The sequence below is a fragment of the Pectinophora gossypiella genome, chromosome 7 (genome assembly GCF_024362695.1).
Source record: "Pectinophora gossypiella chromosome 7, ilPecGoss1.1, whole genome shotgun sequence".
NCBI lineage: Eukaryota > Metazoa > Arthropoda > Insecta > Lepidoptera > Gelechiidae > Pectinophora > Pectinophora gossypiella.
The window spans coordinates 13,296,549-13,322,217 of record NC_065410.1 but is presented as its reverse complement, the minus strand read 5'-3'; the positions used below and the strand labels follow the sequence as shown (position 1 = coordinate 13,322,217).

General features: G+C 39.4%; 1 protein-coding gene across 1 annotated transcript in view; it reads left to right on the top strand.

Moving 5' to 3' along the window:
• Window positions 1-25,109, top strand: part of LOC126368444 (START domain-containing protein 10-like) — a 46,697-nt gene extending 21,588 nt beyond the window's left edge. Inside the window, exons 3-6 of the mRNA XM_050012446.1 lie at window positions 1,476-1,608; window positions 15,523-15,642; window positions 17,196-17,346; window positions 19,528-25,109. Of these exons, the coding sequence (XP_049868403.1) occupies window positions 1,476-1,608; window positions 15,523-15,642; window positions 17,196-17,346; window positions 19,528-19,884 (761 nt within the window). The 3' untranslated portion in view covers window positions 19,885-25,109. The remainder of the gene's footprint in view (window positions 1-1,475; window positions 1,609-15,522; window positions 15,643-17,195; window positions 17,347-19,527) is intronic.
• Window positions 25,110-25,669: the final 560 nt, after the last annotated feature.

The following is a 25,669-nucleotide window of genomic DNA, read 5'->3' as shown; positions in this document are numbered from 1 at the left end:
ACGCGAATAACGACGAATATTTACAGTACCAATTTGAGTTTATTTTCTCCTTATCGTGTGGGTTGAGCGGTGGATGAGGTTAGACTATTATTGAGCCGCCAAAACGCCCCTGACATGACTCAAGTAACGACTACGTACTTACATCAGTAAGTAGTAACCGGGACCAACGGCTTAACGTACCTTCCGAAACATGGATCATCTTACTTCTGGACAATCAGGTGATCAGCTTGCAATGTTCTAACCAAACTAGGAATCACAAAGAGATTTTTGTGATTTGCCCCACCGGGATTCGAACCCGGGGCCTCCGGATCGTGAGCACAACGCTCAACCACTGGACCACTGAGGAGGATATTCGGGTTTGTGTAGTCTCTGTGTACACCAAGCTTTATGTACGTGTGAAAACTTATAAAAGAAAAATTAATCAAAGTAAGTTTAACTTAGGCAAAACCTTATCAAATATTATGGTCTCGGTAAATTATATTTATTTTCAGCATTTCCCTTCTTTATCTATAACGCAAACTTCCCGTATTTTCCGTGAATATCTAATTTTATAAGCGTTATTGGAATTTAATATTATAAAATTGCGAGAAACTCAGCAATCAGTTGGATTGGTGGATTGTATTTAAAGATGAGATTTTGCGTGTGAAAATTCTGAAATATCTCTTGGAATCGTAGAATAAATTTCAAAAATAAAAAAGCGCTTGCGTAAAAAACGCACTAAAAAGAGGGTAACAAGATGACTAGAAAGTAGTACTGAGTGTATAATATAAATAAATAGCCTCAGATTCAAAGTAAACCTGAAGAAAATAGGAAAGGTTTATAATATTTTTTATTATTTGTAGGTTCTCTAACCTTTCAAGTAGTGGCAAAAAGGCGTAGAGCTCATTTAGCGCGGTTTATCTAAGACAGATATAACAATTCCGATCACGGAATGGTGTGGCTATATTTACGCCATCTATTGTCGCCGAAATGTATGTAGCGAGGGTCCCAACGCCCTTACGCATCAGATACTGCGACTTCTGCTACCTACTACCATAGAATAAGGAACAGTACTACAAGGAGCTCGGTGGTGCAGCGGTAAACGCGCTCGGTCTGCGATTGTTGAAGTTAAGCTACTTTCGCAAACGCCGGTCATAGGATGGGTGACCAAAAAAAAAGGTTTCATCTCGAGCTCATCCGTGCTTCGGAAGGCACGTGGAGCCGTTGGTCCCGGCTGCATTAGCAGTCGTTAATAACCACCAATCCGCAATGGGCCCGCGTGGTAGTTTAAGGCCCGGTCTCCCTATTCATCCGTAGGGAAGGCCCGTGCCCCAGCAGTGGGGACGTTGATGGGCTGGTGATGATGATGACTACGTATAGAACGATAATTCTCCGCCGTCCGCCGTGGACCACGGAAGGCGTTGTCCAGCGTTGTGATCAATCTAAAATAAGTCATGTCAAAAAAAGCTAATGCTAATAACACACTTTCCCCGCAGTGTCGTGCCCGGCGCCGCTCAAGAACCGCGACTTCGTGCTGCAGCGGTCCTGGCTGGACACTGGCGACGAGAAGATGATCCTCAACCACTCCGTCTACCACAAGGACTACCCGCCCCGGAAGGGCTACGTCAGGTTCGTACTGTGGCATAACATAGATTAAACAGTAATACCACGTACAGATGGGACACAGCATAATAGGTATACCTATGTTGTATTAGGCTGGCAGTCTGCTGAAGATAATAGCGGGCCGAGTTCATATTATCATCAGCAGTGCGCTGCGAAAGTACATCATTTTGATTTTGTTTTATTTAATTTAATTTGTTTACTTGTAGTTTTAATTTTAAATTCTGATTTTGACATTAATGATTTTTGTATGTCGAAATATGGACACTGTGATGTCTGAATTAAATAACATATTATTATTATTCCCTTCGCGGATAGGAATAGAAGTCGGATAGGCAGTCGCTTCAGGTTTTTTTACCTTTGTTGAGTTTGCTCTTGGCCCCAGACTTGCCTGAAGGCATTGACGAGGCCTAAGATGGAGCGAGCTCTCCCAGAAGGTACCTGTTCACTCTGGCATTGAAAGCACCTGGATTATATGCATTCGGAAATACAGAAGACGGCAAAGGATTCCACCCCCTAGCAGTGCGCAAATGACATTGTTACTATTAACTACTTGGCCACAGTAACCTATTATGCATCAAAGACTTGATCGAACAAATTCTTTATTCTATGACAGTACAGAAACAGTACGAAGCCAACCCACCGCATATTATGGTACTTACATAACCTCCATTATTCATATCAAACAACGCAATCTTTAGACATAAATCTTAGTGAATGTCTTCTTCACTGTTCGTAAATGTTATTACGAAATGTAGGCTGTGCTTAAGCTTCTTCCTTTGATGCCATTGTGTGTAGTCATGTCATCTTTTGTCGAAGGAGGTAATATACGATCCTGACGACACGATTACTCTAGCTATAATTCAGGACCCAGATACCGACCCCACCGGCGTGGTTAATTCCGCCATCATTAAGCGCTTATCGCTATCGAACGGCCTCCGTGGTCCAGTGGTTGAGCGTTAGGCTCAGAGATCCGGAAGTCCCGGGTTCGAATCCCGGTGGGGAAATAACACAAAAATTACTATGTGATTCCTAGTTTGGTCAGGACATTTCAGACTGATCACCTGATTGTCCGAAAGTAAGATGATCCGTGCTTCGGAAGGCACGTTCAGTAGTTGGTCCCGGTTACTACTTAGTGATGTAAGTAAGTAGTCGTTACATGAATCATGTTAGGGGATTTTGGCGGCTCAATAATAACTCTGACACCAGGGTTGATGAGGTTGGTAATCCACCAAGGCGCAATAAATATTCTGAATAGAGGCACTTTGAAAAAATTGCCCATTTATTTCCATAACTATTTATGAGTATGTGCGATATCGGTAATGGGAAATCTGACTAACTACAAAGAAAATAAAGTACAATAGGGAGCCTGCGCCGAACAGATAAGGGTGGTTACCTTATGGGAAACGCGGAAAAATATTTTCCTGTACTAATGAGGATAATCTCGACACAAAACGACGTTCACGATGTAAATACGATATCGTTAATATGAACAAATCTCGTTAACGGAATATTATATTTTCCGATGAAATATCAATATACTTGCGTTTTATTCAGCAGTGGGATCTTGTAGGCTAGATTAGATTAGATTACGTTTTGTTCGATGAAAAATTCCACTTGATATAAACTCTGAATCATGAGTTGTATCAACCCCTCGGTATTCCGTACGGTGTCACTAATACTCTATATACTTTACACCTCTGCTTACCCTTTTCTATGTAGATTTGGCTAGATTTTCCTCACGCCCAATACTTGTGAAGTTTATTTATGTTTTCTTTTTAAAAGATAAATGAATCCAATATTGTTCCCTTCTGGAAACGGTAACCAAGTTAGAGTGATCTAATCAGACGCGCCGCTGTCGGGAAGACTGCGTTTGAAATGTCTTCTTAGCTTATACATACATAGCTTATAATCAGAATCATTTATTCAACGTAATTATCATGGATAAACTTGTTGAAGGTCAATGTAACATTTCTGAATTTACGTCATTTTGCAAGGTGTTATGGCTGAGGAGAAGAAATGACAAGAAACTGCAACAGCAACACATCTATTAAACCAATGAGGGTATAATTATACGTTATTTAATAACTAGTAATAAGTCATTTTTATCATTTAGGTAAACATTAATCTTACAATAAGCTTTTTTACATAAAGTAAGCTTCACATGAGCTTTACATTTATTTTCTGACAAATTCAAAATATTATCTGGTATTACATACATAAACTACATACATACATAAACAAACATAAGCTCACGCCTATTTCCCACCGGGGTAAGCAGAGACTATGGAATTCCATTTGCTTCGATCCTGACACACTTCTCTTGCTTCCTCCGCATTCATCAATCGTTTCATACTCGCACGCTGGTTCAGAGTAGATCGCACTAATCTTTTTCTAAGGACATCTTCAATTTGGTCAGCGACCTTATTGAGCTTTCTCTGATTGTATAAGCTAAGATTGAGAAGGGATTGTTGGTTTCGACACATAGAGCGGATGAAGGATAATAGGATTACGAAAGCGCTATAATTATACAGCGAAGGTTGGTGGTAGGACTAGCAGAGGAAGACCTAGAAGGATGTACATTGACCAAATTGGAGATGTCCTTAGAAAAGGTTTAGTAAGATCTATGGCTACGTTCCCCAAAAAAAGATAGATGGTGCTGTCCAGTCATGAGCAATATAATGTACCCACTTTAGGACTCTGTCGCACTAACATATTTGACATTTAGTGAGACTTACAGTTCAATTTGTCAAAAAAGTTAATGTGACATGGTACCAAAGTGTGTAAATAAATGCTCGTGACCGTACAGAGTTCCCTTCGTTTAACCTTCTAATTTCATGCATAACAGACATATGCATCTTTTATCTATTTTTAAGTATAAATGATGATCCTTGTTATTATACCCAGACCACAAATTTTCCACCCATTATTATTTTGATCAAAATAAAGAAAAGCAATATAGAGAGAGACAGAATTCTTTAGTATAAATATTAAGCAACAATGATTTTATATATGCCTCTGCCATTCAATTATATAACGACCTCCGTGGTCCAGTGGTTGAGCGTTGGGCTCACGATCCGGAGGTCTCGGGTTCGATTCCCGGTGGGAACATATCACAAAAGTTACTTTGTGTTCCCTAGTTTGGTTAGGACATTGCAGGCTGATCACCTTCCCGCTTAGGGACGGTACTGAAAAGTATCGGCGTCCGAAGGACGTAATATACGATCCCGACGACCCGATTACTCTAGCCATAGAGGCAGCCAATCAGCTCGCGACACCAAACACTTCAGGAGCCCGATACCGACCCCGCCGGCGTGGTCGACGATTTCCCTCATTCAGCGCTTATCGCTATCGACCCACTAGGGTCGATTAATTCTTTCAAATATTTTTCCTCTCAGACGACGCCCTGAGCCGAGGTTCGCGCCCTACTGGGCACCCTCAGGCCTGTTGTCTTAAACATTGTACCGGGTGAGAGCCTTCAGCGCTCCCCATTTGTCCGGCCAAGTAGTTAATGCCATCTGCGGCAAATCTACAATAAGTCACGTCAAAAAAAAACCGTGCTTCGGAAAGTACGTTAAGCCCGGTGCCGGTACGTAATCGTTACTTGAGTCACGTCAAGGGCCTTTGGCGGCTCAAGAATAACCCTGACACCAGAGTAGATGAGGTTGGTCATCCACCTCACAACCCACACGATAGAAGAAGAACAAATCTTCCACCCCTTATTATTCTGATCAAATTAAAGAAAAGCAATATAGTTAGCAACATAATTCTTATTATAAATATTAAGCAACAATGATTTTATGTATGCCTCTGCCATTCAATTATATTTTTGAATAATTAATTATGTACTTACCCCAAGCAATGAGGAAATAGGTAATTTTAACGTTATATCTAAACAGCGCCATCTGTATATTTTTTCGGGAACGTAGCCTGGCAAGTCCCACATTGAATGCGATTCTAAGTTGGTATCTGGTAACAAAGTTACTGTGATCTAATCAGGTTGGACGTTGGGGCTGCGTTTGAGACAGACAATTCTCTTGGCTTTTACAATCTGTTCTTAGATAGGAGATAAAGTACTTAGTTGTCTGTTTACGAGATAAAATATAGAACTTATTTCAATTAAGTACAAATAATCGTGCTAATTCCTGTAAACACCATCTAATTTTATTTTAAGTTAAGTATATCTGTCATTTTCGTATCCGCCGAAAAGGAAAGGGACGGGTAATGACAAGCATAAAATTTATTGAAATTAAATTAAGAGCTGTCAATCAGTATAACTTAAAATAAAATTAAATGGCGGCTGCAGAAATTAGCACCAATGTATATTATAATGTCGAAGCGGTGATAGAACAAATTGTTTACGCATAAAAAAGTGATTTTCGACTTTGCTCAGTCACTCGACAAAACAGTGTTCAAGTTTTAAAAAACTTGTCAGAAAATTCAAAGGAGCAAAATCTCTTTGTTGTAGGCAATAGTGAACAATGTTAAGGCGAGTATAATACGCCCAATGAAGCGAATAGAAACTTGAGAATATAGCTTATTCAATAAAGCTTTGTCTTCAACAGATGTTTGGTTCACAGTAATTTTACGTCGACTATAACTCTATTATTATATCAAGTAGGTAATAGTATACGTTTATTAACAGGTGCTTTTAATATAAGTGCTTTAGATAATAAAATACAATTTAATTAAGAGGCTAGTCAACGAGTATTAAGTAGCTACAAGGTATAACAACATAACATAGAAGCTCACGACTATACTACTGCGGCAGACAGAGGTTAATAATAATAAAAAATAATCATAATATAACGTTTATTTCAGATCAACACAAATATGTATAACAGTAATGTGTTAATCCATCGTGAGATGAACTAAGCAACCACACCTCACCGAGCTTTCTGTTAGACCAACTTGATAGGGATGAGCTGTATCGCCGGCTATAACAGTCGAACCAACTGTGTTAGTGAAAACTGAACACGTTTTAAGATTTCAGTAGTGTACAGGGTGTTAGTGACATAGTAACTAATACTGATGGGGCTGATTCGGACTGTGATTCTGAATTGATATCAAGTGGAAATTTCCGTCGCAAAAGTATGTAACTGAAAATAATTACGAAAATACCTTGAATTTAGTTACTGGCATCGTAACGAAAAATTTGAGGGATGATTCAGGCCATGATTCTGAGTTGATATCAAGCGGAATTTCCTGTCAGAAAATTCATGAAGGTTTTAGTGTTTTTTTAGGTAATTATTTTCACTTACATACTTTGGCGACGGAAAATTCAACTTGATGTCAACCGTCAAATCATCCCTGAAAGTTTTTGTTACGATGTCACTAACACTGTATTTTCGGATAGATAATAGTTTAGAAACATTATATTTCATAGTTCTCATAGATACAGCCTTCAAACCAAAGGATGTAATCTAACAGACTGTAGTAAGTAGATATCGAAACACATTGCCCTTGTTAGTAACTGACATCGTTTTAATTAACTCCCCGTGGGTATTCAATTATTTGCTGAAGTATTATCGCGACGCGGAGACGGTATATAGTTAGCGCTAACTAATTTAGATATAGATACTTAGACGTTTATTCATTCACACAATAATTAAAAACTATACAGACGCAAGAGAGATAGGAGAGGTATGAGAGTTGAGTGATAGAGTGAGAAACAGTGTGATAAGACAGAGATGTGGTGTAAAAGACGATAAAGTGACTAAGATTGAGAAGGGAATGTTATGTTGGTTTGGACACGTAGAGCGGATGAAGGATAATAGAATTGCAAAACGGTATATAAAGCGAAAGTTGATAGGACGGCTGGCAGAGAAAGACCGAGAAGGACTTACGATGACAAAATTGGAGATGTCCTTAGAAAAGGTTTAATACGATCTACTCTGAACCGGCGTGCGTGTATGAAGCGATTGATGAATGTGGAGCAAGCAAGAGAAGTGTGTCAGGATCGAAGCAAATGGAATTCTATAGTCTCTGCTTACCCCGGTGGGAAATAGGCGTGAGTTTATGTATGTATGTATACAGACGCAAATTCCACCTACTCTATACCACCTACGGACAACTAGATGCATCCGTCCGATCATGACCTATGCAGGGGTAGTTTTCGCTCATACGAGTCCCTCTCAAATCCACCGTCTACAGGTAATACAAAATCGTTTCATGCGGAAAGCCACGGGAGCTCCGTGGTTCCTTCGCAATGAAAATCTGCACATTGACCTAGGTCTGCCAACCATTGCCCAATGGCTCAAATTAGCTTCCAAACGTTTTTTCGATTCTGCTCCGCACCACCCAAATCCCCTGGTAGTTGCGGCTTCCGATTACATCCCGCTTAGGGACGGTACTGAAAAGTATCGGCGTCCGAAGGACGTAATATACGATCCCGACGACCCGATTACTCTAGCCATAGAGGCAGCCAATCAGCTCGCGACACCAAACACTTCAGGACCCCGATACCGACCCCGCCGGCGTGGTCGACGATTTCCCTCATTCAGCGCTTATCGCTATCGACCCACTAGGGTCGATTAATTCTTTCAAATATTTTTCCTCTCAGACGACGCCCTGAGCCGAGGTTCGCGCCCAACTGGGCACCCTCAGGCCTGTTGTCTTAAACGTTGTACCGGGTGAGAGCCTTCAGCGCTCCCCATTTGTCCGGCCAAGTAGTTAATGCCATCTGCGGCAAATCTACAATAAGTCACGTCAAAAAAAAAAAAAAAAAAAAAAAAAAAGGACAACTAGACGTCGGCAGGCATATAATTATATTGTGAATGTGTCTCTCTCTTGGGTCGGTCCCTCATATAGAATAGAATAGAATAGAAATTGTTTATTATAAAAGGACGCCACACACAAAGACAAGACAATAACATCACTTATATCTATACTTGCTTACTTACTCATATCTGAGGATCGTGGTCAGCATCAGGGTTGCGAGGACCCTTCATGCTGACTCTCTTGGGAAAATAGAAGCAGTGGTTTCCCGTTGCCTTCTGCCCTAGACATTTTTGAAGTTATTTAAACTCCAAGGACGCTGTTGCCTCTACGGTCGGTTGCCCGACCGGTGGTATGGTTATACCGCCATTGCTCGGTCGCCAGAGCCTCGTCCGTTATCTAGCAGGGAGCACCGCGGCGTCCAGTGGACACCGCCGCCAGCGACTCATAATGAAGCACCGACACGCGCAGGTGAGGTTGGCAGTTGGGCCGGATATAGGTGTTCTTTCCGTTCTCCCCTTACTCCCCTTCTTATTCTGTGAATGTGTAAGGAGGGACTTTTATGAACATCCGTCTATTACATTAACTGCCTATATACGTCCCACTGCTGGGCACAGGCCTCCCCTCAATCAACCGGATCAATCAGCCCTCAATCCATCTATTAATGTACCCTTTTCAAAAGCAAATAAAGAGTATTTCTATTGCCACTAATTCGCACTAAACGATTTGTCTCTTCCTTTTTGATGCGAACAGCAAACTGGAACTGTCTGCCGTCGTCTGTTTTTGCAATTCGTTATAATCTGGGAGTCTTTATGGCTAGAGTGCACAGGCATTTGCTAGTGCTAGGTAAGCGTAATCCATCCTAGACGATATCGTCACTTGCCATCAGGGGAGATAGCGGTTAAACACGAGCCTATTTTATTTAAAAAAAACTACTATTACAAATAACATCCCAAATAAACAGTGGATCTTTACATCTTTTATGCTTATTGTCTTAAGTTCTCCCTTTTTCTTTTCTACAAGGTTGCTGCTTTAATATTCCGTCTACGCTTATTCCAAGAAAAGAGAAAGTTGAAACATATTTTCATATTAACTACACTAACTAAACGGATAAAAGTTCACAATTTACAAGCATTACCCAAAACTTGGGGCATGTTTCCTTCCAACGATACGAGTTAGGGTCTGTAATTCTTGCACGATTCTTCAGAGGAGCTTTGGAAAGTTCCTACGCTATTTACTGAAGCGGAAAGGGAGGAAATGCTGACCGCGTCTATTATCTAGTGTGGATTGAACGCGTGACAATATGGAGCGAGGTCTCACAGTCTGTCACGAGTCATTAGTCCATTTTGTCAATTTGCGCCACTCCACTGATTAGATAAGATAGTGTGCACCGGCCCGTATCGACCTTGGCCCTTCGAGCCATCTCCGTCTGCGATTAATGACGTCAGCGTGACGTGTTCAATTGTCTACGCCTTTCTCTTCCATCTGCAGATTCCTGCTATATTTGTCGAAGGCTCAAACGCGATTCCATTAAGTTGGCACACGACTTGAGGTATTAGCGGATAGAATATTAAGTTACAATCGACATTGGCTACTCAATAGCTAATCAAGGCATGACCTTTTTTTTGACGTGACTTATTGTAGATTTGCCGCAGGTGGCATTAACTACTTGGCCGGACAAACGGGGAGCGCTGAAGGGTCTCACCCGGTATAACATTTTAAGACAACAGCCCTGAGGGTGCCCGTTGAGTTGGGCGCGAACCTCGGCTCATTGCGTCGTCTGAGGGAAAAAATATTTGAAAGAATTAATCGACCCTAGTGGGTCGATAGCGATAAGCGCTGATTGAGGGAACAAGGCATGAGCAATAAGGCCGCCTATTGTGCTGTTCTGTAACCTGAAAATTTTACAGATCCGGTTTTTTACAAAAGCGACTGCCTGTCTGACCTTCCAACCCGCGAAGGAAAAACCAGCCTAATACAGGTTAGGCCACATACCTCCGCAAATGCATTTCTCGGGAATGTGGGTTTCCTCACGATGTTTTCTTTGACCACTGAGCACGTGATAATCCTTTATGATCCAAACATGAAGTCGAAAACAAATTCGACAATCATTGCTGTGCTGATTCGAACCTGTTACCTCAAAATGAGAGGCAAGCGTACCAACTTGGCTACCACGGCTCTTAAAATCTGACTAAGACTACCCCTATAGGGGATATTGTTACTCATGAACCGAAAAGGGTGTTATTGTTAGACACCTTTTATGCGTGAGTTCAATACCTGATAAGGAGCTGGTGCAGTGTCTAGTTAACACTTAATAACTTGCTTTTTGTAATTGTTTTGTGAAAAAATTTAAGTGATGTTATTGTCTTTGTGTGTGGCATCCTTATATAATAAATAATTTATATTCTATTCTTAATAAGAGGAAGCACATTCGCTATCTATCAGTAATTAAAAATAATAACGTTGCGTCGTACTTTTAAACACGTGAGGTTCATTCTGTTATTAGTGCTTATAGATGAGCCAAAGTTTTAAAGTAATCTATCGTTGAGTTTCTGCATATATCGACACCTCAGTCTGGTCTAGCGTGCTCGGATGTCTCAGGTAAAGTTGGAAACTTGTAGAGAACTTCAGCGGTGATATGTTAAAACGATAACGTAAGGAACTAACCTAACTTGTTTGTACTGAACGCTGCTCAACAAAGTAAGTTGATCAGATTAATGTTGAGAGAACACTTTTGTACTTACTTAACTATATAAGTTAACCAATAATGATCGACTTTCCAGGCTAATTAAAACACAAAGTGACGGGTTCTTACCGCGTTTAAATCAGGGATATGAGACTCCTTAATTATGATAATAACCGCGTAAACTTAAAACAATGTATTTCCAGGCTAACTTCCCCAAAACAAATAGATGGCGGTGTACAGAGTTTAACCTTCTTTAACCTTCTATTTTCATCGATACCGGACATCTTTTATCTTTGTTTTTGGGTATAAATGACCCTTGTTATTACAGGCACAACACATCTTCCAACCATTATTAATCTGATCAAAATATAGAGAAGCAATGTAGGTAGCAACATACTTCTATACTTACTATCTAAATATCAAGCAATAATTCAATTATTCTTATATATACCTTCACCATTACATTACATTTTTGACTAATTATGTACTCAAGCAAGGAGAAAATAAATCTATACTTACAGCGCAAATCAGCTACTTTTTACTAAACGTCAGAACACGAAATTATTATGGAATTTGTATGAAAAAGCAGCCTGTGACGTCATGGAAAAACGTGACAAAATTTCGTACTTATTATTACTTTTCTTTATTATAATTCATAAATAAGTTAAAAAGAAGAAAACGTTTTTTGTCACCTTTAAATCTGTCTGTGTTTAGGAACCAGAATTTCATAATTTATCTTTGACCTAGGAAACTACTTACTCAATTATCAGGAATAAAAAATAAATACCACTTCGCAGTGCTAAATATCAATGTTCCAAATTCGAATTCAAAAAAAATAAACTTGTGTTTTGTTGAACAAAATTCTGAGGTGTTTCAATTTCTTTGGTGAGAAGTATTATCAGGATTTAATTCAGCCGAGTGATCATAGCACTAGCTCCTAGGAATTGAGTCGCCTTTGATTACTCAAGTGATTATAGAGTGGGAGACTCTCGAAGCGCGGCTTAATACGCTGAGTGAGTCGGGTCCTTTTTATTGGAAGTCCGATCTAGTCAGAGTAGTTAGGCTAGTTTTTTCTCGTTTAGCCCAGTACAATTTTTTTCATGAAATAATTAGGTTAGGCTTGGTTAGGAGAGCTTTTAGCTGGATATATGATCCACCCAGGATATTTTATTTTTGTCTGCCATACGCAATAATAATAATGAAATAATTATACCTTCTTCTTCTTCTATCGTGTGGGTTGTGAGGTGGATTACCAACTTTATCAACTGACATGACACGTGTAACGACTACATATATACATTAGTAATTTAGTATGTCCCCCACCGAGATATGAACTCAAGACGTCCGGATTCCGGTTCGAAATAATAGCAATGTTTTTGCCGAGTATTTCGATGTAGTCTTTCGTATTTTTCAGGACTGGTCCTGTACCTATCATCTATTAAGTTTCTTTTTTGACGGGGTGTCGCATGTGGTGTTAACTACTTGGTTGGACATATGGGGAGCGCTAACGGCTTTCACTCGGTGAAAGAGTATGAGTTCGGTATTGATTATTTCAAATACTTATAATCTTCTCAGACGATACTCTGAGCTATGGTTCGAGTTCAACTTGGCACAAAATAATGCCATTGGCAAATCTACAATAAGTCACGTAAAAAAAGTTTTGTATTCCAAATCCGATTCATTCCTTTACTTATACAGGGTGTTAGTGACATCATAACGAATACTGAAGGGGACGATTCAGACCATGATTCTGAATGAATATCAAGCGGAATTTCCCGTCGCAAAATTCCTGTTCTATTCATGTATTTTTTTTTAATTATTTTAATCCTATACTTTCACTTTGAGGTCGCAGGTTCGAATCCAGCACAGGCCTAAACCAATTATTGTCGAATTTGTTTTCGAATTCATGTTTGGATCATAAATGATTATCATGTGCTCAGTGGTGAAGGAAAACGTCGTGAGGAATCCCACATTCCCGAGAAATGCTTTTACGGAGGTATGTGATCTGTGATCTAACCTGTATTGGACTGGTTTTCCCTTCGGGTTGGAAGGTCGGACAGGCAGTCGCTTCTGTAAAAAACCGGACCTGTCAAATCTTCAGGTTAGGTAAGAGGACCCGGTGAAAAACGGGATAATTCTTTTCAGGGGGAAAATATACCGTTAAATTGGTACTTAAAAAGGTTGGCGGTCTACCATTAACCAACGCGCTTGTTTCGAACGATTATTGAAACTGGAATAAGAGGAAAAGTATGTTCCGTGTTACGCAGGATAATGGCAAATGGAAAAACATAATCTAGGCCTACTGGCTAACCGTACCTAACAGAGAATGTTAGTTATATGCCTACATACGACAAAGGACAGCCACTTTTGTAAAGGCTCTCGATTACGTTAGACGATTTCCCAATTTCCCCATAATGTATTGAAATTATGTACTACCTACCCGAAAATTTTTGTGTTTTTTTTAAATTCAGAATTCCACTTGATATGAACTCAGAATCATGGTTTCAATCATCCCTCAAAGTTTTCGTTACGATGTCACTAACACCCTGTATAAGTAAAGGAATGAATCGGATTTACTACACACTAAACTATACATACTTTGGAATATATATATATAAGCAGACACCACAGAATTCCACTTACTACGATCCTGATACACCATTTTTCCTTCTTCCACTTCTGCATGCTCACCGGTTTAGAGTACTTTTGATGTGTCTCTAAAACATCCTGGAATTAATTATGTACGCTTTTAAGCCCCGTAGACCTTTAAACAATTATAAACAAGAACTGTAATACCAGATATACCGACTAATAGCGGTTTCACCCGGCAGTAATTACGAAGCTAATCGTGTTATTGGGGGTGAGCGGAATTAGATCACGTTAAGCGTCATGATCCGTCGGTGAGAGGGTTTAGATATAATTTGTTAATTGCAGCTACCCCACTAGTTCATGGGCGGTTATGGAACAGCAAACGTAATTGGTTTTTATTAACAGCCTCCGTGGTCTGGTGGTTAGAGCGTTAGGCTCACGATCTGGAGGTCCGGGTTCGATTCCCGATGGGAACATTGTCGAAATCACTTTGTGAGACTGTCATTTGTTTGGTAAGGAGTTTTCAGGCTTGAATCACCTGATTGTTCGAAAAAGTAAGATGATTCCGTGCTTCGGAGGGCACGTTAAGCCGTTGGTCCCGGCTATTAGCCGTAAAAACACCTCCACCAACCCGCAGTGGAGCAGCGTGGTGGAGTATGCTCCATATCCCCTCCGGTTGATTGAGGGGAGGCCTGTGCCCAGCAATGGGACGTATATAGGCTGTATATGTAAGCGGCATGATCCGTCGGTGAGAGGGTTTAGATATAATTTCTAGTTCATGGGCGGTTATGGAACAGCAAACGTAATTGGTTTGGACAAGTTACAATGCAGAGTTTCGCCAAACACGCTTTCTTCTTCTTCTATCGTGTGGGCTGTGAGGTGGATCAATCTCAACAATCCTGGTGTCAGGGTTATTATTGAGCCGCCATAGGCCTCTGACATGACTCAAGTAACGATTACATACTTACATCAGTAAGTAGTAACCGGGGCCAACGGCTTAACGTGCCTTCCGAAGTACGGATCGTCTTTCGGACAATCAGGTGATCAGCCTGTAATGTCCTAACCAAACTAGGGATCAGAAAGTGATTTTTGTGATATGTCCCCACCGGGATTCGAACCCCGGACCTCCGGATCGTGAGTCCAACGCTCAACCACTAGACCACGGAGGCCGTTAGACACGTTATTTTTATCTACTTATTGCACAAAGTATAGTAATAAATGGAATCAAAAGAATGGAGATTACAGAGTAGATATTTTTTTATCCTCGACTGGATGGCAAGGAAGCACGTGGTTGAAGAGCTCCCATCCATAAGCGTTTATTTTTTTACTCCCCTTATAAAATAGAATAGAAATAGTTTATTATCAAAGGACGTTCATAAAACAATTACAAAAAAAAAACAAAACGGATGTTCGTTGAAATGATCATAAGGTGATGAGGTGGTGGTAGTGGTGTTACCCATTGTTTTAAGTTTACGCGGCGTGATCATGGCACTTGCAACAGTGTCGAAATATCGGGAGTCTCATATCCCCATTTAAACGCGGTAAGAACCCGTTATTATGTGTTTTAATTAGTGGTGTTATCGTATTAAAAACGGGGAGCGCCGAGGTTTCTTACCCTATTCAAGTTATTCAGGTTAGCGCGAATCTCGGCTCAGGGTATCTAGGAATATTTAGCCGTAGAGAAGCGTCCAGAACTTAGGCGCTAGCGACAATCATCATCTCTCTAGCTTTATCCTGTTTTCATAGAGTCCTCTCACCTAACCTGAAGATTTGTCAGGTCCGGTTTTTTACAGAAGGGACTCCCGGTCTGATCTACCAAGCGTGTCTGAACTCCCAAAACCAGCCCAATACAGATTAGGTTAGGCGATAGCGACAAAGACCGTTTTTCCATAAAAAAAAACATAACATCATGATTGTGTATTATTCCACAGAGCTATATCTCTGCTGACGGGGTTCGTGGTGCGATCTCGTCCACAGAAGAATGGCAGCTGGTTGGGATATGTCTCAAGATCTGATCCCCGTGGCGCCTTGCCTGCTTGGCTTGTTAACAGGTATGTTCATGTATACACATAAACATAAACTTACGGACACAACCACACACGGAAACAAACTTAAACACACATAAACTTAGTCACTGTCCTGTAGTCACTGTGTCTGTCTGACCTTCTAACCCGCTAAGGGAAAACCAGCCCAATATAGGTTAGGTCACATACCTCCGAAAATGCATTTCTCGGGAATGTGGGTTTCCTCACGATGTTTTCCTTTACATGTGCTAATCATTTATGATCCAAACATGAAGTCGAAAACAAATTCGACTATCATTGGTTTAGGCCTGTGCTGGAGTCCGACCTGCGACCTCAAAGTGAGAGGCAAGCGTTCTACCAACTTGGCTACTTCGGCTGATAAATATAATATATATCCCTCCAGCCGTATTTGCCTATGGCGATAAGTGTCCAATTTAGAAGCGCCTAAGATGCGCTCTTATATGGCTGACGTTACCGATCTTAGCAGTGAATGTAGGGCCAGATTCAACGCACGTCAGCATAATTGTAAGTTATGGCTCCAGGTCGGGCTGACAAAAATAATATGCTGAGATATGCCTAATGCAGATAAGCATGCTTTTATAAACGTAACCAACTATAATACCTACATGCCGTTATAGGCATTGCGTGTGCACTAAGTATTTAATCCAATATTGATAAGTTTCAAGTGTTCGGTATATCGATTGCAAATATGCCAATGTATGTGCACGGGTATTTATCCATAGCTGTTTTGGTGAGAACGGAAAAAGGTAAAGTGGTGCAGTCATAAAATTTTGTGTAGTCAATTTTTTATCAATATCGTGACGAGAAATGAGAAAGGGATGCACCTATGGTTCGGATATGTAAAGAGAATGAATGAAAATTATGAAGAGAATAATAAAAATATGATGCTGGTGTAAGAGGTAGGGTTGGAAAAGGAAGGTCTAGGAGTACATACCGCGATCAGTTCCAGAATTAAAACACATAATAACGGGTACTTACCGCATTTAAAATAGGGATATGAGACTCCCGATATTTCGACACTGTTGCAAATGCCATGATCACGGGATGACTGATGAGATTGGAGTGGAGTAGGTAGAATCCAATCTCATCAGTCGGCGAGCGTACCTGAAGTCTTTCAATAAGAGAAAGTGGTGTGTCAGGAAAGTTGAATTCCGTGATCTCTGCCTACCCAAATAGGTGATTTTATGTATGTATGTAAACATTTGGCAGCAGTAGCTAGGCGCTGTATATAGAAGGAACTGTCTATTTTTTTTTATTCTAAATTTTTTGATGAATGTGTGTCATGATCGCAGCAAATGGAATTCCATAGTCTCTCTTTACCCTTGCTTGTTTATGTACTAGACAGAATGAATATTTCAGACAATTAGTATCAGTTATCTATATTTCAATAAAGATAAGTAATATTTTACAATAGCTTCAATGCGCGGTAACGAGTTACATCTGTTAAAGTACAGGAGTCAGTGTTGTGACGTTCATTACCATAGTGATGTATCAGTCGAGATTGGGTCGGGCGATTCTATCCTATTCCATCTATCGAACATTTACAAACCTCTTTTCAGGGTAACTGCCCAGCTGGCGCCTCGTTTAGTCCACCAGCTACAGGCAGCCGCTCGTAAATACCCCGGCTGGAAGGCGCTCACCGACCATCCCTACTACAAACCTTGGCGGCACCCAGAACAGGTCCCGCCCTACAGGATCTCTTTGGAGGATGTAAGTATATTTATCTTACAATACAATAATTAAATAAGAAATGTAACGGACAACGTGAAAAAATAACGGACTCGGTGGTCCAGAGGTTGAGCGTTGGGTTCGCGAGCCGGAGGTCCCGGGTTCGATTCCCGGTGGGGACATATCACAAAAATTACTTTGTGGTCCCTAGTTTGGTTAGCAAATTACTAGCTGATCACCAGATTGTCCGAAAGTAAGATGATCCGTGCTTCGGAAGGCACGTTATGCCGTTCGTCCCGACTACTTACTGATGTAAGTAAGTAGTCGTTACATGAGCCATGTCAGGGGCCTTTGGCGGCGCAGTAGTAACCCTGACAACGTTAATGAGGTTGGTACTCCACCTCACAACCTATACGATAGAAGAAGACCGAATATTTATTCAAAGTAGGTACCTACTACATAATTAAGCAAAATAACCTACTTGGCGTCGCGACTACATTTTTACCCGAAATAATTAGAAATATTTGATTCTCTTAAGTTATTTTTCGCACTCACCAATGTTTGATGAAATTAAGCAATGAAATTGAGTAATTTTCATTTGGAACAATTTATTTCCGACCTAAGTAGTTTAAGCAGGCTTTCACAATTTCACGAAGACGAGCCCGCGGAATCTAATTATATTACCAATGGAATGGCTTCTTTGAGCTTCCAATCGCTTTTCAACTTTTTGGGCATACCATTACAAACGAATTTACTTAATTCAGCAAACTCGCTTAAGTATTTTCATCGATTTTATTACCTTAAATGACTTTCCTCTATTGTTTAAACAAAAGTAAGAGAAGTATTTTAATACAAAAATTACTTTGTATTGGCCCATCCAGCGCTCCAATGCATAAGCTTATTTTCACCCTAAGGTTGCCTGGCAGAAATTGCTGTTCAGTAATAAGGCCGCCTATTGTGCTTATTTCTCGTCTGTACACATGTACAAGTACTCATGTACAGGACATCTTGAGTTTGTGTTTTTGTGCACTAACGAATTATTGATTGATTGATTCAATACAAAAGTGACCAAATATCCATATAATTATGTAAAACAAACTTTTCTCATTGTTCGGGTACATAATAATTTAAAAATATAATGTAATGACAGAGGCATCGTCATCACTAATTTAAGAGCCACGCTCTTGTCGGTGTAGCAATCTCCATGCTACTTTTTAGGGGAAAATATGGGAGTGGTTTCCCTCTTGCCTTCCGCCTCGCAGTAGGTACTCTGTCTGACGCGAGTGGGATGACACCCAGAGTAAGTAGTCTATTTCAAAGCCGTACTAGGACTCCAGTCCTCCACCTGTCCTATTGGCAGAGGCGTATATAAAAATAATTGTTGCTTGATATTTGGATCAGATATGATATAGAATCATGTTGCTACCTATATTACTTCTCTTTATTTTGACTTTATTAACTACTCTTCGTTTGTTAACTAACTACGAGTAAAACTGAAAGACAATTTCCTTGTAGCTTGTTAGTAGTTATCAAGCTTCGCTCCGTATCGTACTTACTAGTAGTTTCTGGCAGTTCGCTAACTTCGTACAACTACAAGTACTAAGTGTCAGTATCAGTGAAATAGTAGTTGGTAAACAATACAGTGATAATAGTAGACATTCCAAATTATGAGCCAATCAGAAACTCAGAATTGGATGTGTAAAGCACTCACGCGTTGGTATCGATTCGGGCATTGTGTTGGGGATCAAGTTGGAGGTTACCAACTTTATTTTAACCGTGTGGGGCCTAACGTAATAAAACACGTTCAGGATACTGTACATTCGTGTCAGTTTTCTTAAGCTATCGAGCTCTATAATCGCATTCTTTGTAGAAGTGACGCGGGTCTTTTCTTGAGTCTTCAAGGCATAGGCTATATCTTATTCAAAATTCAAATTCAAAAATATCTTTATTCAATAGGTAACATAGTTACACTTTGAATCGTCAATTTTACATAACATCATCTACTTACATATACATAAGCTCACGACTATATGCCAATTAGGGTAGTCAGAGTTACATCTATCGCAAGATGAACTAAGTACCCACACCTTTCAGCTGTCTTTTAGACCAAAGCGATAGGTGGTTAATTATCAGCTCCCTATGCTATCTCGTTTTCGCAGAGGTCTGTCTCAGCTTATATTATGTTAATTAGTATGCATTAAAAGATAATGTGTTTGGTTACAGTGTATAGACCCAGACGCGCCGCCGCCGCCACAAGAGCAGAAACCGGTTACATCCAAAGCGAAACTAGAAGTGCCACAGCCTAAGGAAGTAAGCCACAGCGTAGAAGACTTGGGAGACATATCATCAGAGTTCAGCGTGGAAGTAGAAGAGGACGTGCCGGACCTCGCAACGGACCCCACGAAAAAGAAAGGCAAGTTCTATAAGCTGGTCAAGTCTATGAAGAACAGAAGAAAGAGCGTCCAAGTTGCCAAAAGCGCGGATAATCTTATGGAAGCAAAACCAGGGGAGGAAAAGGAAAAGAAGAAGGGATTCAAGTTCCATCGTAGGTTTAGTCTAAGTAGAGGTAGGGAAGATTGACGTGCGGTGACTGATCACAAGCAGGTGGCAACGGAAACATGGCAACAGTTTCCCTACACAGATGGAAATCCCATTTACAGCACTTATCTTTTAACCCGTGGAAATTAACTAGAAACCTCACATCAATCGGGTTGCATATCAGCGAGTTTTCTAGTCGATTCGCACGAATTAAGCCTACTGTCTACGTTAACTGCACGTCATGCGGATAAAAACTGTCTATTTCTCCCATCAGGTGTCATTACTGTTGAGTGTTCTTAAATTTTGACAGTTTCTCATACTATTTGAGTAAACAAGCATATTATTTTGTGTTATATTTTTACACTTATTGGGTATATGATGACCCTTTTAATACACCAAGGTACAATTCCAACTTCCACCTATTATTATTCTCATCAAAATAAAGAGAAGCAATATAGGTAGCAACATCATTCTATATATAATGTGATCCAAATATCAAGCAACAATTAGTGTTATATATGCTTCTGCCATTACATTACATTTTTGAATAATTAAATGCCCCAGCAATGAGAAAATAGGTAATTATCACGTTAAAGGTGAACAACGCCATCTATCGTGTGTTTGGGGAACGTCGATTGGAAATTCCCTCATTGACCGTGTGCGCGTGATGTGCGGTTTACGTGACTAGACTTCACACTTCTTCTTCTTCTTCTTTTTCTTCTTCTTCTTTTCTTTTTGTAGACTTCAGAGTGAGGGTACATGATACCTCCTGACAACACAGTACTTACATTGAAATAATATCGGTACGACGTGACAATAGAGCGGTTATAGCATGTGATAATAATATGATACCAATAAAGCTGCTGTCTCCGCAAAATTAAGTCGTGGTGAAAATATTCGAATTCCGAATTTTGCATTAGGAGGGCCCTAAGGGAAATTGTTGTATAGTGTTGTCACTTGGCTTGTATAGGCATTGGTACTGAAGTGAAATCGGTTAGTGGTTTACATCGGGTTGTTAAAAAAAGCAGGGTGTGCTATTCTTGTTCAAACTTTGTGTTAAAAGACTTTCCTGAAACATTTAAAATAAAGAATACCTACCTATAAAAAAGAAAAGAGATGCGATGATGAAGATTTTATACGCATTAAATAAAGCAATGATCTTTATACCATAGAGGCTTGACTTCGTTAAGTTTCTGACAGATGTATTGTTTTGTTGTAACCAAGAAGAACACCACTCAAACACAAAAATGCATTTATCTCAGTTTGACCTCTCTTTGGAATGGAACGTTCTGCAGAACTAGGTCCAATTCAGAGGAAATAAAAAAAAAACAAAATGTTTATATAAGAATCTATTTAATACGAAAGTCTCTCTTTTAAGTATTGTTGACAAACTTTAACTTTACGCTAATGCTACCAGGCTGTTTGTATCTAAAGCCGTAAGTTTAAGCCCACACTATAGATGGGACTTTGTGATTCCGCCAAATATTATGTGTATTTTCTCATCTTGATTTCATGTTTGGATGTAATAGTGAGCTAGTAACATAGCATAACATTGCATCACGCCTGTGTCCCCGAAGGGGTAGGCAGAGATGTATAGTATACACACCCACTCCTCGTCAGCTATGTTTAAGTCCCATGTAATAAGGGGCGAGCCAACGGGGGTGAGCTAGTACGTGTAATAATACAGGATGTAAGTGACATCGTAACGAATACTGAGAGGGATAATTCAATAACTCAGAACCATGGTCTGAATCATCATCATCAGCCGTACGACGCCCACTGCTGGGCATAGGCCTTCCCCAAGGATCTCCACGACGATCGGTCCTGCGCTGCCCGCATCCAACGGATTCCCGCGACCTTCACCAGATCGTCGGTCCACCTTGTAGCGGGCCTACCCACTGAGCGTCGTCCGACACGTGGTCTGAATACATTGGCCTTATACGTCTGCTTCAGACTATTTATGACGTCATTGCCTCGAAGAAATGCAACCCCTGAATAACCCCCTTAGTATTCGTTACGATGTCACTAACACCCTGTATGTAACTGAAGCTCAAGACACACAGAAGCGGCCCCGATTTGGATCCGATTTTCATGTGGCCGGATGTTCTCGAACCTTACAAAAATGAGTTCCCTCGGTCTCTGTAATGTTCCCGCTGCGGCGTCTATGTGTCTTGAGCTTAGTTTATTGAACATATCGACAACGCACATAATGTCGAAATATCATTAAAACATGGTGATAAATGGAAGAACTTCACATAATCCATAGAGCCTTATCAAACAACTGATTATTTTAACGTAGGCTTTGATACGCTGCTATTTTCTTCGTCGTGATTGTTCCAACGTTGATCGTTGGCATGTTATTGTGGTGAAGAGATTTGCCAATCCATCATTATGGCGCTGTGCAGACGACGAACACTTCATATTATACCTACTATTCAACTTATAACGAGATGGGTTCACATAAACTCACGCCTATTTCCTGCCGGAGGGGCAAGTAGAGACTTGCTTCTTAAAAAAATGATCAAACTTGATACACGCGCGCCGTTCAGAGTAGATCGTGCCAATTCGGCAGATGTCATAGTATACGATCCCACGCGTCCAACAGTGCCAAGTAGAAAGAAAAATAGACCTCACTATTGTACGACAATAATGTAAAGCAAAAAGAGTCTTCTACTCTTTTATTTTATGGTCTAAGTACGCTTCGCTGTTTGCGCAGCGCCTCTATCAATGCTTACGCTAAAATCAATCTTGTGGCTCATATATTGAGCTTATTGAAAAATATCACACAAACATGTGCGTACTATAAACTAAAAACTGACCTCATCGAGAGAGATTGTTAGAAATTGTAGAAATCTTTTGTAAACAATAAAATTTGGTCATAAGAAATAACTTGTTGATGTAGCTAGAATACTAATGAGATAAAAGTGAAAATCAAGTTGTTCGCCTATATATTGCAAGAATCCGCTTCGGAAATCTGGATAAAGGTCTTGAATCATAACCCCTATCTGATCTAAGCATACAATAATGCTAGCTGCGCACAAAGCCAGGAAACCGAGACAAGAAATTCTTTGAGGTTTCATGAAAATGTTGGCGTTCTTTGTCATCGTGGTAAGACCTAATCGTCCGTATAAAAGACCTTAAACTGGTGACAAAGAGAATTGAAAATAAATCATGAATTTTGCGCCGGAAAATTCAACTTGATAACTCAGAATCATGATCTGAATCATCCCCCTCAGTGTTCGTTACGATGTCACTCACACGCTGTAGGTATAGGTGTGAAATCGTTCAGACGCTGATAACTGAACGCAGCCATTGTCGCTTCATTTCAGGTTCCGATAAACGGTTATTGCGTTGTAAGACTTGTCGCGCACTAGAGGCTTCGGCACATCAGAAGCAGGTGAGAAGCAGTTTGAGTGCGGGTTCCACGCATATTGTATGCAAGAAACTATACAACATCGCTGCTTTGGACCTGGTTTTGGTCTACCGAAACCTTAAAATAAGTACATATACTTAAACAATAAGCAATAATTACAACTGTGAGAATTTTCTTTACTACTATTGAAATGTCTTCCTCTTTACTCTATTTCGTAAAAAGTATCTTTATACTAAAACGTTGTTACATAAACCAGATTTAATCCGATCTAATTGTCCTATTATTGCCTCAATTATAAAAGAAATTGAGCTTGTTTGCGGTGTTGAGAAAAAGTTAATAGTTTTAAGAGCGATTTGACAAAGATCACGTTCTCGACAGAACAATACGTTTTTTCCCTCTAGAGAATTCTGTGAGACATAAAAGATTAGCCATAATACGACGTTTTTTCTCTGTGATAGATTGTTTTTCATTCGGTATATTTCAAGTGCAAGGTCAACCAAAGGGTTTTTTATTCGTAAGAGTGAATAGATTTCCAATAGTATGTAGACAATTTGCAATCGGGTAGAAAAAGTTTATTATACGCTGATTTTGTACGGTGTCTCTTGACAATATGTCATTTATAAATCTACTGTAGTTTTTCCCTATTTCATCAAAAGTATCTAGCAAACATGTTATTATTCATTTTTAATGTTACAATAACCTAGACTACTTTTTGTATCAATGCATGACTTTAATGTACTTAAGATTTTCTGTTTATATAACATTGTATTACTTACTTGTAAAGCTTTGCTGTCTTATACTGAATGCTTCTAATGTTAAGTACGTATACTCTTATCTTTAGGGCCCTGTCTCACTGGGCACCATTTTGCAGTACTTATATAAAGGCTATCATCTCATGACACCAAGTGCCAACTGCATTCATTTTGTAAGTGGCGCGATCGCTGTTGTGCCTCCATTGTGTTCTAGGGAGATACGGCCCAAATAATATGTAACTATGTTTAAAGTTTTCTTACCTCATACGTTTACATCTGTGCCTTCGATCTATTTTAAAGACTTTGCAGACGATTGACTTTGTAGTTCATTTTTGTATGTGTTTTCAAAACCTCGTAAGCGCATTTTTGCCAAATTTTAATGACATTATTCTAAAGTGATTTTATTCAGAAAAACCTAAAATCACACGCTGGTTAAAATTGAAACTACTTCTACTTCAAGACCCTGCTCTATATCAAGTTCAAAATGTAAAGTTATCGAAGAAAAACTCAGTCTTATTACACTCAAATTATTTGGGCGTGAAAAAGTAATTGAAAATTACGTAATTTGTACCAAATTCCATCGTCTGTTAAGTCTGTACTTGTGTATATTTTAATGTGTGTGTCTATTAATACTATTCATTACGCTAATATTTACTTTATCAATAAACTCGCATATCCTTATTCTGAAATCTATAAACATATATGTATCATTCAGTACCTACCTAGGTACTAAAACTTTTTTCACTGTTCGTACTTAAGTGCTCAATTTTCTGTAGACGACTGTTATATCAACTAAACATACAAAAAAGAGGCAGGCTTTTATAAAGAAGCTGTTATTGTAATTTATAGATAGAGATGTTTTATTCATAATGTGCAATCTAAGTATATATACAAAAAAGTAATTCAGTTGAGATGTATAGAGAACGTAAGCTAGGACAAATTGTCGCCTTAAAAAAAAACAAGTACTTAAGAGCGTCTTTTTGAAAACAAAATCTTAAAAAAAATAAAAAATGTTTATTGCAGTAACATTTGGTACACATAGCATTAAGTAAGGGTTGGAATCTCCTTTTAAGCAGGCATATGCTTGTATTAGGAGACTCCGCTCTACCGTAACAATTTTGTATTAGGACCTATTTCATAAATTATCTCATTTCTTTACCAGGTTTTTTTAACAGAACTCACATCCGAATGTGATTTTTCAAAAAGACGCTTACTTAGCCTACACTATACGGCAACAATAGATATGCAAGTTGTTCTTGTTTACTCATAAAAAAATTGTGTTAAAGTCATAACCGAATAGGGTAGTTTCCGACTAGTCAAATCAGTTACTTTTTACCTAACGTCAAAACACGAAATTACTATGGAATTTGTATGAAAAAGCAACTGTGACGTCGTAGAAAAACGTGATAAAATGTCGCACTTATTATTACATTTTTCTTTATTAAAATTAATAAAAAAGTTAAATAGTTTCTTATCACTTTAGAACTGTGTTTATTTAATAATCTGAATTTCATTATTTATCTTTGAGCTAGGAAACTACCCAATTCAGTACACCCTCATTTTGTTCAGTTGAGCACAAGCACATTAGTACCATGTTTCTTGCAAAATAAAATTAATTTAATTTTACATTATTCTGCAGTAGTCTATAATATAATTTTAAAAGAAAACAGTTTACATACATAAGACATAAAACATCACGCTG